Source organism: Falco cherrug, chromosome 7 (assembly GCF_023634085.1).
Source record: "Falco cherrug isolate bFalChe1 chromosome 7, bFalChe1.pri, whole genome shotgun sequence".
NCBI classification, from domain to species: Eukaryota; Metazoa; Chordata; class Aves; order Falconiformes; family Falconidae; genus Falco; species Falco cherrug.
Genome location: NC_073703.1, coordinates 64,632,117 through 64,652,600, shown reverse-complemented (window position 1 = coordinate 64,652,600; position 20,484 = coordinate 64,632,117). Strand labels below are relative to the sequence as shown.

At 45.7% G+C, this 20,484-nt stretch overlaps 1 protein-coding gene across 3 annotated transcripts in view; it reads right to left on the bottom strand.

The window, feature by feature from the left end:
* Positions 1 to 17,559: 17,559 nt before the first annotated feature.
* GPATCH2L (G-patch domain containing 2 like) overlaps positions 17,560 to 20,484 on the bottom strand; it is a 60,593-nt gene continuing 57,668 nt past the window's right edge. The window contains exons 11-12 of one of the 3 annotated variants that reach the window (XM_055715329.1): positions 18,938 to 19,098; positions 17,560 to 18,801 (exon numbers count right to left, since the gene is read on the bottom strand). In XM_055715329.1, the coding sequence (XP_055571304.1) occupies positions 18,673 to 18,801; positions 18,938 to 19,098 (290 nt within the window). In that variant the 3' untranslated portion in view covers positions 17,560 to 18,672. The remainder of the gene's footprint in view (positions 18,802 to 18,937; positions 19,099 to 20,484) is intronic. The other 2 variants (XM_055715331.1, XM_055715330.1) reach the window with 2 other exon arrangements.

The window sequence follows — 20,484 nt, the reverse complement described above, 5'->3', positions numbered from 1 at the left end:
ACAGTTTCTCTACCAACAGTCTTGGCATGTGCCACAGAGAACCATCTCCCCCCCTGCAATACCTTTGAGGCCCTGGTGGGGACCATGCAGTGCCTGCTCACCCACCCCGCACTCCTGGAAAAGCTAGGGGCAGCTTCTGGGCACAAAGGTGCCCTGCAGTTCACCACAGATGTTCAAAGCTGCTGGAACCTGAGCTGGAGCTCAGGTATAGCACAGTCTATAGCAAGCTACATTGTTTTCCATCCTCCCCTCCTCCTCCCCACCCCCCCACCTACCCCCTGTAAGAAGATGTCACATTCACTGAGACTTAACAGTGAGGAGGCAAAGAAAAATTTGTCAAATTCTTAACCTCTAGTGGATTTACCCAAAGCCCCTTGGAAACAGCTGCTTGAGGAAGGTTTCTGTTGAGCCCGTGTTTCAGATGCAGACATTTGGTTGCTCAGTCTCTTGCTGCCTCTTTAGTCTGTGCCCTTGACGCACCTGGACCTGTCTTTGCCTGGAATAACCAGTCCCTTCCATCGCTTCTGCCTAGAGCCTTGCTGTTTCCAGGAGGTGAGGCCCAGCTCCCCACCAGTCCCCTCCCTCGAGGAATGTGTCACAGGCATGGCTTCACATACACTTGCTCACACATGGCCTGGCTGTGACTCCCTGCTGAGCACAGAGAGGAAGATCTAAAGCAATCACAGCAGCTTCTTCCCTGACATGCCATGTACTACCGTGCAGCTCTCCTGTGCTCACAAGCTTGGAAAAGAAACCAGCCCCACCATGAAATCACAACCTTTCTTTAGCACCTCTATGCAGCATTAAGCTCTGTGCAAGTGGTGGATTCAGCCTTGTGTGTCTTTGCAAGGCAGGACAGTGGCACTGATGCAATTTGCACCTTTGCACACACAAAAAAATTGCACTTTGCAATCAGGTAACAGAAAGTCCAGGAGAAGCAGCCCCATTTTTATGTCACACAGCAAATAAGGGTATGTTAGGAAAACAGAGCTATACAGGGCTACTTCAGCATGCTCTGAATGAGCTGGTTTGGGTTTTGGCAGTAAGATAGCATCGTTCATATGGACTTTATATCCAGATGAGAACCAGGCTGTATTAATTCAAATGGAGAGCACCATGAGATTGTATCTAAGCTGAGTTATCACTGCATGGTGCTCTCCTGTGCCCTGTAAATACACTTCATGTAGCATAGACAAGAACAGAATATCTCTCTCTTGAATACTCACCATATGCCTTGCCATGAGATCCTGGGATTCACTCACCTGGTGAAACCCCATGGAAACTTCTGCTTTTTGGGAGCCTGTTGCTCCAGAGTTGTTGTGCTATGTCTGTGTCATTCTTCCAGAGGAGTTTCTTTTTGCCACATTATCAGATGACACAATTCATGTTTTTAAATTGGTAGAAATGGGAAGCGGAAAATTTTTCATGTCTCCTTCTCAAGTTTCCAAAGAAAACAGCTCATTTAAAAATAGTTATTTGAGTCTTTACTTTCTCACAGGTCACTAGTTCATATCCAGGCAGAAAGCAAGGCTCTAATTTGGAGGCAGGTGGACTGCTGGTCATAACCATAGGGCATTTCATATTTCTCAGCTGTATCAGCAAATTCCCCAAGAAAACACTTTCCTAAAACATGGTCATTCTTTTATGAAATACAACAAAAAGCTGAGTTTTGGAGGAATTATTTAAAAGTCTTCTGTCTTAACTACTGTTGCTCTGCGTAGCTGGCAGTAATTTGGAGAAATTGTTACTCACCCTGGAAAACTAATTAAAGAGTAAACAAGCAAACAAGACTTGACACGAAAAGCCACAATATCAGGAAGCAGCCCCCTGTCCAGAACTGCTCCTTGATTCCCTCCTTCAGAGGTGATTTCTTTAGCCAGGTTCTCCATAAATGAGAACTCTTGTTTCACCTCCTTCTTCAGAATGTGTCTGTGCAGAGAAACTGCTCCTGCATTGCTACATTATGCTTGCGCAATGTTACCTGTTCCCCTTGCAAACATTGTTAAGTGAATCATGAAGATGGACAGCCTCAATGGTCCACATAATGGCAAGACTGCAAACAAAATCCATTCAGCCATTACCTTCATTTTGTGCTATAGAGCAAGCCAAAAGCAAGGAAGTTCCCTGACAAAAATGTCATTAAGGCTGTACCATGACAGAGATGACTACATAGTTACTGTTCATCTCTGAGAGTTAGTTTGTGTTTCCAGATGCCTCATAAATGATAATTTTTACTACAACTAATTACAGACACACTGTGGTGACTCCCCAGCCAGACTTGTAACCCTTTTATGTTATTGTTATTATTATTATTATAAGCATCATTCGGAACCTGGGCACTCTGACACTAAACACCACGCATATGCAAATATGGTCTCTACTGCAAATACTTTGTAATTTGAGGCCTAGTCCACATTATTTTTGTGTAAATGTAACTATCCCACTTCACAGGATGATTTTTTAAGAATATTACACTAAATAAAATTATATAACTATAACTACATTCATGTTAGCCTAGCTTACATTTCCGAAGAAGTTATGCTGAACTAAGTATGTCACACCAAAGTAATATTCATGCCAGAACTGTACCAGTTTAACTATACTGGGATCCAAAAATCACAGTGAAACCAGCACTCAAACAGTCTAATATGATGAAAACTGGGACACACATAAGCTAGAGGGCAGAAGATACAGTCAGTACAGACATCAGCAATTTCACATCTGCACCTCAACTTACCTCCTGAAAGAATCTTCTACTGAAAATTTTGTGTGTGCATTGCCTTCTCAGATACCTGGAAAAAATATGCCTTGTTTCCAATAGCTTTCTCTGTTGTGTTTGACTGGTTTTTAAACTGTATTATACTGAGGCTGCAATGTTACTCACCTTTTATTAAATTCCAGGGAATCGACATGCATTAGCAGCATTATGAATGTCCAGAAAGAAGGAAGCTTGTGCCTTACTAGTCGCTAGAGAATCTACAAGAGACACTGACCAGCCAGTGGATCCTCTGTTACACACACAGTAAGATGTGCGCCTCAACTGAACTCTTCTGTAATTGGGGCATTTGGACAGTCCCTGTCCCATGTGGTTTTCCTGGACTCTAATAAGAGTGAGCTCATTCTACAGGCTTTCCCTAAGGGGTAATAATAAGGTCTTCCTCCTCTACCTGTCACCTATTTCACGAAACTTGCGTGAACTTAATACCTTTCAGACTTCTGACTGGGTGCAAAATGCATTTTAAATTAGATAACAGGTTCAAAAGTTACACAGACTCAACCAGTGCAATCACATATGCAGTATTCTCTCAGAAAAGCTGCCTAACAATAAATTCAAGTTAAACCAACAAGGCATTTTTCTAAGGAACACAATGTTGCAATACAATCTGTATTTCATTTTCTTTAAAACCAAAACAAAATCAACCAAAAAAACCCAAACAAACAAACAAAAAAACCCCAAAAAACAAAAAACACCCCACTTTTCAACCGCAAGGAGCTGGATATGGAATCAGGAGCCCTCACCTGTGCAGTGCTCAGCTTCATCCCGCTTCACTCTTCCTGGGCTGCCATACCCCTCCCTGCTGATGAGCATATCCCACCCGACCCTGCTCTGCCTTACATGCAGCATAGGAAGAGGGCAGGCAAAGGGTTGCATGAGTGCTTCTGGATTCTATGACTGGTGCCAGATTTAGGGACAACAGTTTCCCTGGCCCCCAGCAGATGTGCCTGGGCTAACAGCTATCTTTCACATGCTGATAAATTGTCACTGTAATTCACAAACCCCTGGAACTGAAAGCCAAGATATCCTTCGATGTTTAGCCCCTCTTTTCACCAGTTTCTCTGTTTCAAACCACTCCTGTTTACTCTAGATCTCTTGGGGAACTTGAGGATTTGAAGTGATGATGGTAGGCTGCAACCTGGATAGCTTTTTGCTTGTGTTGTATTAATCCAAGGAGGCTGGGTAGGTCCTCTGCATGTTCAGAATCCAACTTCCTACTAGACAGGTTTCTTGGAAGAAAATGCAGCAAACAGCTGTTCTCTAGAGTCAGATCTCAGGATAAATAGGTCTGGATTGTGTTGGTCCTGTATGAGGTATCAATGCTATGTCTTTGTCTTACCACTCCACTCCTCCCTCTTTGAAAACCCAAAATATTTTCTCTGAATAATGACAACTGCACTGATTTCTTCCCTCTGTAAGGGAGCCTGGAGCCTGCACTGATATTTTTAGGTAACCCACTTGCTTAGTTTTCTTCCCCTTTGTGAATAGATCCTTTGCTTAGTCTAACTCATACTGCCACACACATTCCTTGTCTCTTTCTTGTTCTGGCACTCACTCAGAGCTGTAAATGCAGCGCCTACTGCTTAGATACAGGGCTACACTATCATTTTATGCTGGGGTTTGTGTCTGGGCTCTCCCAGAGCTGTACCCACTATGACCAGAAGTACAGAGATAGAGACCACAAGGAGACCTTGATAAAAGTAGTAAGCAGTTGAAGTATTACGTAGGAAGCCAAGAAAAAATTCCAATTAGTATTTTTATATATATATATATATTTATATTTTATATAAATTATATATATATTTTAAATAATTTATATAAATTATAAATATATATATATATATATATATATTTTCTAAAGATCCCATTCCAAAGGAAGGGAGTGAGAGACCCAGCCAGCAAAAGAAAGTAGCCTACAGCTGAAGTTTCTCATCCAAATTCTCTCCTGTTTCATAGTGACACCTGGCACAAAATATCACTACTTTGACGTTGGTGTCAAGTTTGTGGAAGTACAAACAACAAAACCAGTGACAAGGATGGAGAGGCTCAGTTAGTCCTGGCGTGTCTGTGTCCAACACACGCTACTGTTGTCTCAAAGGAGCTTCCCCTTGGGTTCTAAGCATATCCTGGTTCCTTGCCTGTCTTCTGCTTTGGGAATCTTGGGAATGTCTTTTATACATACTTTTTTCAGCCTGTGTGCTTTGTCCTATCCAACTGCTTTTTTTCCTCATGCTTTCCATTCTTGTTCCCAGTCTTTCCCTTTCCTTTTTATTTTGGCCCACAAACAACCCCCTTCCCCAGCATGTCAACAGCAGTGGGAAGTAACCTAATTAGTAGTTCCTTGATAGCCTACCCCACACATGCACATACCCATCCCCCCAGTATCCCACTGGCAATTCAACAGCCCTCTCTCAAGAAAGGAAAATATTTCCATACTAATTAATAACAACATCGGGTATTTCTGAGCGGAAGGATCTGGGATTCCCATCTGGGCCTAGATCTCTCGAGCTGACAGAGCAACTGTACCTTAAAGCACATTTCCTTTTCCAAATCCTTGTGTCGTTAACTGTTTACACTGCTCTCTGTACGGAACATCTTTGTCAGCCTGGCTTGTGTATTAGCTGGTACCTTTGCAATTGAATTCAGGCTGAATTCCTTCAGCACTCAGCCTGAGTCTCTCTCTCAGCACATGGCACTTGCTCGTAAACCTACATTACTTTCCTTCTCTGTTCTCCAGCAGGATTCACATGAGCCAAGGACCTTTCCACGCTGTGGTTCTCAAAAGACACAGATGTTACTAGATCCATTTAAAATGTCTCTGCTGCTTGACATCCCCTGACATCCCCTTCACTGTCTGTTTCTGCCACAACCACTAGCCAAAAAATCAAGCGCTGTTTTTGAAGCATGTCTACAGAAGAGGAGTATTTCCCAGTGCTGACTGACATACAGCACAGATTTTTTCTATATGTAGTAGGATAGTCCCATTCTTGTCTTCATACAGGAGAAGGGAAAAGTAGGAAATGCTTCCCCCTAAGGACTGTGTTCAGACATGGGCTTCCAGAGAAGAGAAGAGAAGGAGCATACGTGAATTTTGCTATCCCATCTTGGAATCACCAAAAAAGGGAGGGTTGTGTCTCCTGCCTCTAGAGGTGACCTGAGACAACATGACTAGTGGGTTCTTCTGCACCACAGGCCAGCAAGAGAATGAAAAGCAAATAAAGAAAAGTGTGGGAAACCCTGGTGGTTTTGAAAAAATGCAAAAGACAGCTCTTCCCAGTGAGAAAAACCAATACAGGTCCTATACTACCTATCAGCTCCTTAAAGCTATGACAAATAAGCAAGACTATTTCCTAGAAGCCCTATACGGACAGCACTGTGTTTGGGGACGCCAGTGTTGAAGCGGGACTGCCAGATCCCATCCCACACACTGGAGGACAGCAGGCTGTCTCTGGGGTCTGTTGAAGTAGCAAAAACACCAGCAGCAGCTACAGAAAGGTTTACAGCAGCAAAAAGCAGCCCACAAGCATGCGTCCTTCTATACCGAGTGAGCTGGAAAAATACTTTCAGATAAGCATTTAGGTAAAACAAATGCACAAGGAGCACATTTACTAAGCAGCGGGCCAGTGAAAGGCATCTTCAAAACAGAGTAATAAGGAAGGAACTGTAAAATAGAATAAAGAAGGGAGATAAGTGAGGTGCCTCCACTTATTCTGTCACTGCAGTATCGCCTGCACAGCCTCCACTGCGTCACACACTCTGCATGTCCATTTCCCATGCCAGCCTCCTTCTGAAGAGCTTTTTATGCCCTGGCTGCTGCCCAAGCCTCACTGCATCTGCACTGTCCCCAGTGCCTGCCTGGCCACAGTCTTGCCCAGTCTCCCCCACCTCTGCAAACAACCATCACATTTCCATCCACAAGGCTGAAGTAAGGAAGGATGGAAGGAATGAAGGAAGAAAGGATCCCTCTTCAAGGAGTGGGAAGAAGGATGGAGACAGAGGCAAATAGGAGGGAGAGTGAGAGGGGCCATAAATTCCCTTCTAATTCCAAATAATTCCGATTACATGGATGAGTAGTTTTCAATCAGAAAGATAATCTCAAAGATAGATGGCAGGATAATTGCTCGTCGGCGCGACGTAAATATTGTGTCGTTTCTATTAATCTCAGCGAATCGGGTGTCAGGGTTGTCACTCATTCATCAAAACAAATTAAAAAAAAACATATTAAAAAAAGAGAGAGATGCTGGAGGGAGGGGGATGTGTATCCAATAAGCAGCTGAAGGCGTGCAAGGTAATGAATGCTGCTTACACGCTGTTTGTATTTTTTGGTTTATAAAACCTAAAGGTAACTCAAGCAGTAGGTCTTTATTAACCTCTCAGTAGGGACTGCAAGGGGCACTGCTGCATGCAGAACAGAGCAATAGGGCTGCAGAATGGGACTGTGGTTGCACAACATGGGGAAAGTAGTGGACAATACACCCTAGATATTGGGACTGAATAGTCTGGGCATCAACAACAGGCAGAAGGTACTGCAGAATCACAGTACCTGGGGAAAAGGACATGGATCACAGCACAAAACAAAGGCAGTGCCTCCATCTGCCATGTATAGGAGCGGGCAGGGAACAGAGAGCGATGTGGGGAGGCTGGCAAGCATGGGACACAGTAGTCCTTGGTGCAATTTCCCCACTGGCTGCAGGATGACAGCATGTCTCTGCCCCACTACTATATCCCCTGTCTCCTTAGCATTGCATCCCCAGGCATTATTCACCCCCGTTTCCCTGCCCTTGCAACCTGCCTGGCCCCAGACACCCTCCTCTTTGGTCCCCTGGCCAGTCACTGATTAGTGTATTGGCTTAATTCATTTCAGCTGACCCAGCAGGACCGATCCCTGCCTTCCTGCACCCCCTAGCACTGTCTCTCTCTCTCTCTCCTGGGAGCCCTCATTTGCTGGGGAGAGTGCCCTGACTTGGGACCTACAGGTAATAGCTTGGGTCACACACTGGTCAGTCACCAGTGTTTCTCCACTGACTGCACAGAGAAGTTCCTTGGGAAGACCGCCATCCCACCCATGTCAACCCATTTCCTGAGGGTTGACACCTGTTTCCCCAGGTTAGGAGCCCTAGCCTTAGCTTCTGCATGTGGGGCTTTCTCCAGTGGATGCTGGGCTGAAACTACCACTCACATCACACAGCTTTACTGGTGGAGATCAGGTTGGCTCAAGCAAGCTTGAAGAAAAAGTTCTCCATGTGAATTTCTCCTTACCCATGGACATAGTCACATCTTTCCAAGAGTGAAAAACTTCTTCTAGACAGTAGCCCCCAGCCATGCCATTTTGTGTTGCAACCTACAAGAGCTGGTGAACCAGTCAAGGCTAGATAAGCATCGGGACAAATGACTTCCCCAGCAAACTCAGTCACGGGCAGGAAGCAGTTCCTAACTGCGCAGGGAGGTTCTCCACGCCAGGACTGTTTGAGCCCGATGCTTGCTGCTGCGATGTGACAGGGAGCCCCTTCAGTGCATCACGATCATCTGTAGTCACTGAAGTGGTGCTCTTTGAATAAGTCACTTTGGTTTGCTGTCACCTCTGTAGCATTTTTGTGGGGCTTAAAGAAAACTGTTCCTTTCCCTGCCTGCAGTCTGGAGCAGCCAAAACACTGCCTGAAGCTTATGCTCTGACTGACGTGTCATAAATACTTTGAGATGAAAGAAATGCAAAGATATTATGTTTTTAGACCAGACTTAGTTTGTCAACTAAGACAAGTTTTGCCCTCCTGAGCTCCAGGAAGAAGCTGACAGGTTTTGGCTGTAAGTTAGCTTAGTGCTTTGCAAACAGCCCACTAACACAAGGACCTGAACCAGTGCCCAGGGACTGTCTTCACCAAACGGATTTGAAAAATGCTAATATTTCATCCTTGGCCATGACAGTGTTTCTGTTCATTTACTGCTGCTGTTTGCTAAGTGAACTTATTTATTTAAAAAGCCATTCTATGGGTTTCAACTCCTGTTGAAAGTTGGAAACAAATTCCCCATGGATGTCCTCGTGCCAGGCTATGGCAGAACTGGTCCCAGTGTAGGCCAAGATTCATTAGGATTGAGTGCTGATCTCACTGCACAGTCCTCTGGGACAGAGGGAGCAGGGAGACTTGTCCCAGCAATACTTTTAACCTGTCAATCCAGCCAGCAACGCAATATCCGCTGGGGATTTCAGCTGCTTCTGTGATCCTGCCTTATCTCCCTACATCCCCCGGTGTGCCCGCCACTCGGTGAAATGTCACTTCTCTCTCCCTTTCTTCCAAGCTGGAAGTGAACTTGTGTGCCTGGCAGGGGGGCTGACAGACATGAGCTGAAAGGCTGTCAAGGACCCACTGAAAAGCGGGCAAGCCACACTGTGTCAGATTTCGGGGTCTAACACTGCAGCTTTCTGTCTGCACTCAGGCTAGCTCTAAATGGAGCCTTTGATAGGCAGCCAGGCAGCTGTCATCACAGGGTCAGCCTCAGAAGCAGGAGGGTATGAGCACCTGGGAAGCACATGCCAGCGAGCAGAGAATAGCAGAAGTATTGTAAGGCTGGGTACTGCAGGGAACCACGAATGCCAGAATGAAGGGAGAGTCAAGCACTGGACAATGGGATACACCAAGTGCACCCACCCACAAGTTCTGGACAAACCTCTGTTCCACAATGACTTCTCAGGGGTGAAGTGTCCCACAAAACCAGCCTCTGACTAACTCCTCAGTGCTTGTTTCCTTCTCTAAGAGATTAGCCCAAAGGAGACTCCTCGAGGTGGAAGAGTGCAAAAGCACTTACCTTCCATAACCACCCAACATCATTTTCTGCTTCCTATGAGTGGGTACTGTACTAGCCTTTGCCTTCCCCATGGCTGGAGTCAGGGTACGTAAACATGACTTGATGCTCAAGAAGAGTACGCCTCCTCCCAGTACGTCACGGCTTTCCCAGTGAACACCTGGACGGCTACCCACTACAAAAGATTGAGGTCACCCATAGCGGAGGTGAGGGAAGAATAAAATCAGGAGATCTCCCTGATTCCCACACTCAACAGCCTGATCCCTATACTCATGCAAGCTGTAGTTACAATTATGACCTTAATTAATTACAACATATAAACTATACACAATTATACATAAATAATTAATTTACAGCTACCAATTGAGCCAGTGCTTTCACTCTGGAAGAAAGAGTTGGTCATTTGCTTAGTGAACTCCTTTCAAAGTACCAGCTGACAATCCGGACCTTCATGTAGTGCATTTTTCAGAGACATTCTCGGAAAACAACCATCTGTGGAGTGAAAGTTTGTCACAAATGAGAAACTGGATGAAACTGAAAATGTTAGTGAAGAACAAAGAGTTAGTCTTCAGCACGAGACCAGATCAGAAGCTCAGTTGCACCAGGGTCTATGCTAAGACTGTTGAGGTATATTATGAGGGACCCGGAAACTGAGAAGAACAGGTGGTAGAAAACTGCAGGTGACAGCCTCGTTTAAATTAATCAACACAAAAGTAGACTGAGAAGAACCTGAGAGTGACAAAGCTGGACAGAAAGGCAGACAATTGTGGGTGAAGTCCAGCGTCAGCCAGGCAATGCAGGCTGCCCTCAGACAGCACTTCCATGGGGCTGGAATTTCCAAATGAATACAGGAAACATAGACAGTTCAATGGAAATGACCTTTCACTCTACAGTGGTGGTGAGGGGGGAAAAAAAAGCAGGGGACAAAAAAAAAAAGCACTCATTCAGATACACCAGGAAGGAAATAGTAAGTGATAACGGATAGGAATTTTTGTCCCTATGTTCTGCACTCTATAGTAGCACTATCTCTGTATGCTGGAGGAATCTTTTAGGGGAAACATCTCTGCCTTCCTTTTTCCTTCCTTAGATACTACCATAAAAAGCACAAGGGAACCATGCCCTCAGAGAGAGCTACCATAGTCAGTTAGTACTGAATATCTTCTGGAAGAGAGCAGAAACGGGAGTGCAAAGCCGGGAGAGAAAAGTGCCTGGAGAATATAGAATATATGAAGCCACATTAACTCATGGGACTTAACCCCACCAGGTAGCACTGAAGATACAGATTAAGCAGGATTAAAAATAGGATCAGATAGGTATACGAATTTTGATCTGATCTACGCAGGCTCTCCAGTCATCTATACTCTCACTGACAGCGGTCAAAACTTGCAAGAACCTCATAGTAGTCTGGGACAATCTACCTCCTTTTGTAAAATTATCATCCTGAAAGTCAGAGGTCTGGTTAAAACTCCCAAATTGGTAAAACTCTGAACATCAGAGAATAATGGTGCACCCAGTGCCACATCAGTGACTGGATGCCAGCTGAAGGAGCCTTCCACGAGCTTTATGAATAAACTGGGTGGCAACCCCTCAGCCTAAGTGCCTGACTTGGTTTTAGGCTTTGCATACTGACACAATAACTGCTTCTATATCCAAATATAGATATATTACAGATCTCATCCAGAGATGAGAACTGTACAGAGCTGCCCCCTCAGCTCACCAATGCACCACCAGCTAGACCCACCTTCCTGGAGAAAAGGCAAAGAACATCCAAAATTGGAGGCTGAAGCCAACCTCAAAGCATCAGAAAGAGAAAAAAACCAAAACCCTTACCCCCCAAACTCAGTTCTCCTGGAGTATCAATGACTCTGGGAAACAGGACTCAGGAGAGGGGGATATTTCGTGCAAAGTGGTGTGGTAACTTCTACTTTTCTACATGTCACCCTTCTTATAGCTCTATTTCAAGTGCTGAATGGTTCCTTTCAGTGTAACTCCCCTGCACCTTCTTCTCTCCAGACCTCCCTCCTGTGCTTCTCTAGATGGGGAGATAGGTGTGGACACCAGAAGCTGCAGCAAGATAAGTCTGCTTTGTTACCCAGAGGCAGAACAACTGTGCTGGCCACGTGAACCCAGCTTGCAGAGGTCAGGCTGGAAAGCACTGCAGGGTACAAAAAGCCATCAAAGGGAAAAATGATAAGCTTCCTTCCCTTGTTATATTTCCCAGCTCTGCCTCACCCTTCCATGACCTTTACAGACCAGCAACCCACTACTACTGAAATCTCTCCCCTTGCACACAGCTTCTCCCACATGCTGTAACAGCCCAGGACCAGCCAGCTCCAGTATTTGGTGGGTCTAAACAGGGACTGAACTGAGCAGCAATACTGCATTCAGAGCTTGCTGTAAAAAGTGGTTCTTGGGCCCGTCAGAATCAATGCTACCCTACAAAACAGTTTCAATGTATATTCCCTTTAACCTTCTCACTTCTCCCTGCTCCACCGAGGCTAGGATAGGCACAGCAGAACCTCTCCAGACTTGGTGAGATGCATAGTAAAACTTGCCCTGAGGAAAGTTCATCCACTTCCCTTCAGCCCCTGCCAGCCCCACCTGAGCACTGCAAAGGCCGTGCAGAGACTTCGTCACTGCGGTGAGCACCCCTGGGACATCCATGACCCTGCTGGCTGGAAAGCCCACACACAAAGCAGCCGGGCACTCCAGGCAACCAGCCATGAGACAGACATGCAGAACTGCTCTTTCAAGGGATGGATTTTCAGAATTCTCTCACATGACCTCACTGTCCAGAGCTGCCAACTACAGCTGGTGGGGGGATGAAAGGGCATGTTTAGCACATGGTCCACTGAACAGGAATGTCAGGGGCATAAGGAAGAACAACCTGCAGCAATGGCCCAACACAGTCTAGGTGGACAATGAGGCAGATTCCTCAACACCACAAAGGGTGAATGTTGACCTCCAGGAGCCCTACCGCTCCCTTTTGTCCCTCAAATGCTAAATGGACAAACCACAGAAAATGAGACTCCAATGTCACAACAAAAGCCTGGGACTCCCAGGACAGAATGTGGTTCACTCACATTAACACCTCCCTGGCGTCAATCTCATTACTTCTCTGCTCCTCCATTTCTCCACCAGAAGTTTCCCTAGGGATGGTGTTGATCAGGAGGCCATACTTGAGCAGCTCTCTGGAGATGCTGGCAGGGGAGCATTGGAGAAGGCCAGAGTATGTTAGTTATAATGCATTTGGTTATTGACGTCACTCATTTTTTTCCTTGTCATTCTCCCACTCCTGCACTGCAGCAAAATCCTTCTGCTCTCACCCCGACCCCCATTCAGATCCCTTCTGACACTGTGATTAGCTATGTTGTCCTGTGGACACCCTGAAGTTGGAGCTCCTTACAGAGGACATGGGTTCCCTGATCCAAAGCATGCCTACTGATGACTCTGCTGGGTGCACATAGTGCTTCTGACCGCTCTCCCACTGGTTCATCCATCAGCATTCAGACAGTCCACAGGCCATAGACAAACCTCACTGAAGCCTCTGGGAGGCTTTCCATTGACTTCCACAAACAATGAGTCAGACTTACTTCTCTCTCCAAGCAGCACAGTCTTAGGATTCCTCCAATGCACAGCAAGTTGCCAACCATCAGACACCAAACGAACACACTCACATGGCTGCATCTCCTGGCACTATGGTCTTTTAGGTTTCTCCTCTCTACACATCAAGTTCAATGTGGTTTTCTTTTACTTGCATGTGTCCTGGCAGCAGAGACCTTTATTTGTTACCCTTGTTTCTAATTTCAAATCCCACACTGCAGTCACTGGTTACAGTGCTCCCAATTTGGTATCCTTTACAGATTTAATTAATAGTCTGTTTACCTCCTCTTCCATATATCTAATGAAAAGGATTAATCATATCAGCTTGAATGCTGATCCCTGTCCCACCTCAGTGGCCATTTCAGGCTATTAAATGGCAAAGACCAGATCCTTCTGCCTCAAGCTCATATGTATGATCCTTTTACAATCATCACTGTACTTTGACCAGTTTTAAGTTCCCAGTCTCCCTCCTACCTGGAGAACAAATACACACTGCTAATGGGATTTCATATAGCAGAATCAAATCCTTCACCAGCGCTCAGATGCATGCAAAATTCAGACAAAGAAAACATAAGGGAACAAGCAACAGCAATGGAAAGCCAAGAGCACTTGCGCAACCCGGTTTGTTCTCCATACTGTCTTTACAGATGTCATTGCCTGCTCTCAAGAACTCCACATAATTCCTTTCTCTTTTCCATCTCAGTTTCCAAGGAGTTACCAGCACTGCAAGAACTCCAGTGCTTCCGCCATCCCTCTCTGCCATCCCTGTCCCTTACTTCTAGCCTTCCTTGAGCACAATTCCCCTGCAGATGCTCTCTTACACAAAAGCTAGGGGCAGGGACAACAAAGGTGTATGCTGAAGAGCTCAAGAATTTGTACAAAAGTAACTGCAGTAGCTGAAGGTACTTGCATTTCCACATGCAGGTATGCCAGTGGATGTAAGGGTCACATTCTGCCCTGGAAAACCTCTCACTCTATTTATCCCCATTTAGAAGATGGAGCACATGGAAATCTCCCTTTCCCTCTGGGAAACCAGTAGGAACAGGACAGCTTCTCAGCAGAGCTGCTTCTCTCACCTGAGGCCACTGCAAGTGACCTGACAAAAACATGCTAACATCTGATACTGGGTTGAAACCTGCCCTCTTGCCCTGAGGCCAGCAGCAGATCAGAAGAGGTGCTTGAAATGGCTACCTCTTCCCCTCTCTCAGCCTTATCGCCTTTCCTCCTGGCCTGCCAACAAGAAAATTATTTCTCTAGGCTTCTTGCAAGAAGGAATTGGGCACAGAAAGCTCTCAACATACAGAGGAACTTTGCAGCTTTGATTACAACAGCTGTGTTTAAGCTGCCTGTGGATCACTAACTACAATGCCGACAGGTACACCTTGAGAAAAATGAGACCGATGCTCCAGCTCCCTCACTCTGAAGCTTGCAATAGAGGGATGCACTTATTTTTAACCGAACTTGTCTCAAGGAAGACGGCAGGGCAAATGTGTCCTTCCAACGTCCATGACATTTGTCAGGGTTGGAGTAGAAGTCCGAGAGATACATGGCAGACAGCATGAGGACAGATGCCCAAGCATGAAAGCAGATCTCCCTCAGTGAGAGGCAGAGTGACACTGCATGGAGGAGCAAGGAAAAGGGCTTTAAGGCCTCTGAATCAAATCCCTCAGAGATCTTTTCTGTGGAATAAATGTACTCACCCAGAGTCTGTGACTGGGGAGCAAGTAGCAAACCCTCAGTTAAACCAGTCATTGCTTAAAGGCCAGCTCATGACAAAACCCACCATGTGCTCTGCCCACCATGCTCCCCTATGACCTGCCTGCCTGTGATGGGCTCTCTCCACTTCGGCATTGCAGCTGAGTACTCTGCCCCTTGTTCCACTCCACCTCTCCACTAGCACCTCCACGTGGATTAAACCCCACCTTTGAGATCCCACCTTCACTCTAACCTACATCTTAGCCCTTCCTGGCTTCTCATGTCCCTTGGTAGCACATCTAAGGCAGCCAGAAAGCTCTCGCACCCCATCCGGGCATGTTACCAGCTACTCTCTGCTGGCTGTGAGCTGACTAAGGAAAAAGCAGCCTAAAGCAGCTGACTTTACAGACTACGGGTTTCTCTTTGGCCTATAACTTCCTTCTGATCCATTTTCCAAAGAGGTCCAAAATCCAATAAATTAGGACCAGTCAGCATCACCTGTGTCCTCGGGAGAATGATGTAGTGAGCCCCCTTAGAGCATATTTTGGGCACACAAAGGAGAAGAAGGTGGTTAGGAACAGTCAGCGTGGATATTCCAAGGATAAATCATACCTGACCAATACGATTCTCTTCTATGATAAAATGGGACTTGTGGACAAGGGGAGAGGCATGGAAGCCATTTACCTTGACTTCAGCAAAGCATTCAGCACTGTTTCCCAGAATGTCTCAAGTTTGATATAAAACTATTATGAGTGGACTATCAGATGGGCTAAAAAATGATGGGATCATCAGGCTCCGAGGGCAATGTTTATACGCTACCTGGAGGTCAGTAACAAGATGTATGCAGGAATGTATCCTGGGACCTGTCCTGTTTAACATCTGTATCAATGACCTAGAGGCTGCAGCAAAGCACACTCTTACCAAGCTTGTATGTGACACCAAACTGGGGGGACCAGTTGATATGCTCAAGGCAGAGCTGCCATCCAGAATGGCATAGACAGGCTGCAGGAACTGGGCTAACATGAACCTTACGAATGTCAGCAAGGACAAATGCAAAGTCCTACACCTTGGAAGAAATAATCCCCTGTGACAGTACATACTAGGGACTGCCTGCCTGGGTAGCAGCTCTGCTGGAGAGGACCTCAGGGCCTGATAGGGAGTAAGCTGAATATGAGCCAGCACTATGCCCTGGCAACAAAAATGTCCAGCAGTGCCCTGAGCTGTATTCACGGGACCAGAGCCAGTAGATCAAGGGATGTAGTTATTGTACTTCACTTGGCACTTGTCAAACTCTGTCTGGAATATGTTGTCCAGATTTGGGGCCCCAGTATAAAAGAGAAATTGATAAACTGGTGCAAGTTAAATGGAGGGTGAGCAATGTGGTCAGCAGGCTGGACCGTTTGCCCTGTGAAGAGACACTGAGGGAACTGGGCTTGTTTAGCCTGAAGAAGGTTTAGAGGGACCTAATAGCAGACTTTCAATAAGGACCTTATCAAGAAGACAGAGACATTGTGGGTTGGCAATACACAACAGATACAAATGGGAAAAAAGAGAGGTTCAGACTGGATAGAAGGAAAAGCTTTTCCAGCGTGAGGACAGCCAAGCATTGGAACAAGCTGCACAGAGCAGCCTTCATTTTTGGGAGACTTTCAAGATGTAACTGAGTAAAACCCTGAGCAACCAAGACTGAATTCAGTCTTGATCCTGCTTTAAGCAAGGGACTGTACCAAAGACCTCCTGACATCCCTTCCAACCTGAATTATTCTGTAATTCAATGATTCCACAGACGGCAGAAGACTTTCATTTCTTGCAGAGGTATATCTGGAGTAGGAGCAGGTACAAAAATGACAGGACCTGGCTACCACTTCCCACCAGCTCTGCAATTACTGCCTCTTCACAACAGCTCTTCTCATAGCACCCATGGAATAGGTGGGCCAGGGCCCCTGTGAGAGAAAACCAGCTACTCGCATGCACTGTAAGGTGAAGGCCTGGCCCTGGCCACTGCCAGACCCAAAGCAGAGATATTTTTTCTAGTACAAGTGAAGGAATGGCTCATGGCTTCTCGGAGGTACCAGCAATCACAGAGCACTCTGCATGCAGTGTGCTGTAGAAGTATCAGCTTCTCCAGTATGTCTCTCCATAAGAACACAAATCCTTCAGAAGAAAACCCGTAAAAGACGGTTTGTACCAACAAATATGCAAAGCTATTTCTATGGGAAAAAACCAAAGTGGGCTTTGAGCAGAACTGCATCACAAAGAAGTTGGGGCAGTTGATTGCCCCTCAGTCTTCACATCTGTAAAAAAAATGTTATTTCCCAGTAGCACACACATAGAGCTGTCTCCTCATAAAACCAAATTATTATGGTAGGAAAAATGTCCTTGTCTAGGCCTAAATAGTTGGAGAGATGGCAGAAATTTGTAGCTAGTAATTCTTTCTAGAACAGGAAGGACACAGGATGGCTCATCCCATATATCTTACGATGGAAGAGATCCCTTGTTCTTTACAGTCAAGGGAAACATGAGGAAATATCTGTTGAAAGTAAACACTTCCCACTGGAACAACCTGAGGGGCCTCCAAAGAGCTCAACAGTGATGTCACCTAACACCTTTTTTAAAAAAAAAACAAACAACACTGAAGCAATGATAGTGAGATTCCTGTATTTTGAAAAGAACAAAAGGGATGTTGGCAGGGAATTCTAGATCAGTTAAACTTGATCTCAGGCTGGACAAAACAATGAAACAGTTAATCCAGAATTATACTGGCAAAATAAAATCAGAGGCTAAAAATATAGTGGAAAGTAGGTCTTGTTAGGCTGCTACCTTCTCTTTCCAGCTCTTGCTTTTTTTTTTTTTTTTTTTTTAAAACAGGATGACACATCTAGTAGGTAACGAAAGCACTGCTAGTGCAGCATACCTGGACATCCATAGCAAGGCTGCAGCCACAGCCAGTTTAGGTGTCGTTTCACACCCAGTGTGCAGGTTCTAACACATTCCTGGCCCACAAACCACACTGCTGTCCCTGTTCAGTACATGCAACAAGCTTCAGCCCCAAATGTGCTCTGTGTATAGCAAAGAAGCAGGGGCAACGAAGGCGGCAGTAGCGGCAGCCTGATGACAGTGGCATACTGCCTGCAATATGGGGAGCTGGACATGCTGCTTTCACTCAGTCTGCCCAGCGCCCTCTGCTCTGCACATCCTGGAGCCAGGGCAAGCTCTGGGCTGGGCTGCAGGGGACAGGGACACAGACTGACAGGCACGAATGGCAGGGAGATCCATATCCCCATGGAAGGAGAAGGATAGAGCTGAGGATCACAAGCCCTGTTCCTGGTCACAAGCAGGCTGCAGCCCCTGTCTCTGGAGAAACAAGTGCCATGAGGAGCCTGGGGCAGCGCAAGCCAGAACAGGCATCTGGGCAGGGTACAGAGACGTGCCATGGTCTGGGCCAATGAAAACACTGAGCAAAGTTTTCAGGAACCAGTCTTTCCCACAATCACCTTCTCATGAGGAGAGGAACATGAAGGACAACATTCTTTGCCTCAAACTTCCTTCTGTGACATCTCAAGTAACAAATGTATGCTGTGAGCAACCCATAGGGTATGCAATCTATGGATTAAAAACTGGCTCCCCATTTGAGATTCAAGAGTGATTGCCAATGGAAAAATAGCACTAAACAGAGATGTTAGCAGGTGCATGCATTGGCCCATTGCAATTATAACTCATTGTTGGTATAGGTACAACACACAGGTGGGTGAGATGAGAAAAAACAAGGAAAGAAGCTACACACAATCACATGACTCACATCATTCTCTATAACCCAGCAATGCACAACCAACGCAACGTACAAAGTGGCTCTGATGCTGCAGGGGATTGTCACAGAGGTAGTCTTGGGGGTCCCAGGCACAACATGAGCTCTCATGTAACCATTGGATCTACAACATGGGAAAGATTAACAGCAATATGTAAGCATCTTGCATGCATCAATAAGGCAGTTACTAGATCCCTTGCCCCCAGCAGCTGCAAGCTTTTTGTGCCCTTGATTATTCAAGACTGAGAGGATGTACTTACCATGGTAAAGCACCTGCGAGCAGGGTGCCGGTCTTGCAGGCAGAACTGTAACGACATCCAGAGCCAAAAAGTTGAAGTTGATGGGTTCAACTTCAGAATACTGCCATACCGCCTCCTCATGGCAAGGGGAATTATACACCAGCCATCACTGTGGATTGCGCCTGTTTACACGAGGTGAGTTACAACATGGAATTGTCTTCAAACACTGCTTTACCAACCCTTGCAGGCATTCTGGAAGAAATTCTGTTGCAGGAATTTATTTTCACCCTGAGGAGAACACACCACCATGGACTACTGAAGCAAGACAAACTGTGCACATCTGAGAATGTATTAAAAGCCAGCTACCTACGGAGGACCTGCAACAGGACTCTGTGGAGATATGGAACAGATCACACAAGGTCAGCAGAGACATGACTGGCTCAAAGCTATCCCAGTTGCATCTGCTGTTTCCAATAGCTCAGCTCCCCAAAAACCTGCATCGCTGTCCTTCAGTAATCTGTCAAGGGTCAAAAGACATGCAGAAACTGTCCCAGAAAATGAAAGGGCAGCTGCTTTCATAAAACCGATTTCTCTTTTACTGAGAGCCACCACAAATCATTCCCGGTGCAAGTCCTCTTCGGTAGGCAGGCTGAGAGACTGTCTAGCTCTCAGCGCTCCAGTGTCACTCCATAAAAGCATCGCAAGTCTTACCCTGCAGTAACTGATCACTAGCTCTCTGTCACTACAGTTACTGCTCTGTTTCTCATACTCTTCTTTTGCCAGGAGGTACTGTCTATTCAGTCCTTGTTGGATTGTTTTGTGGAGCACAGTGATTAGCACTGAACCAAAATCACCCAACCCTTATGGACCTTTTTTCCCTTCCTACTATCAGAATGAGATTTCATCTTGATGTTCAGAGCCTGGAGACCCAGAGGTCGGAGGCCACCACACGATCCACTGAGCCACCCAGTCCCTAGATCACAATGTTAACAAATCACCATTTATCTTTGTTACTGCAGCAAGTGTCCAAGGCAAAATGGTGCCAAAGATCATATCTGTTGGGATAACCTATTGATTTGTGTCATATTCTGCCCAATCCCTATTTTATTCTTGCTCAGGCAGAGGTCAAGGCGGGTTAAAAATAACTCCTTCAGTCTGAGGTGCAGGACTGAGGAATTTAAAGCCAGCTTGTTCTTCCCAAGGGTGGGGGTTCAAAAGCCTCCAACGCAAGCAACAGGAGCAGTAAGCTACAGCAGCTACAAGCAAGAACTTGCAGTCAGGGAACTCAAGCCATGGCAGAAGGTCTTGCAGCTTTAACTAAAATACCTTTTTATTTTTTAATTTTTTTTTTTGAGAGAGAGGGAGAATAAATCAGTCATCCTAGTTCATTCAAGCAACTAAGCATTACAAAAGTTTACGTGATGTACATACACAGCAAATGCTTTGAAGTACGAGTGCAGACTGGTGCAGATTCTGTTACAGCGTTCATACATCCTAGCCAAAGTACACAGCCAAACATCAGCATAATCTATTGTCCTTATTCCACAGTAAGTTAAAATTTTGAACTT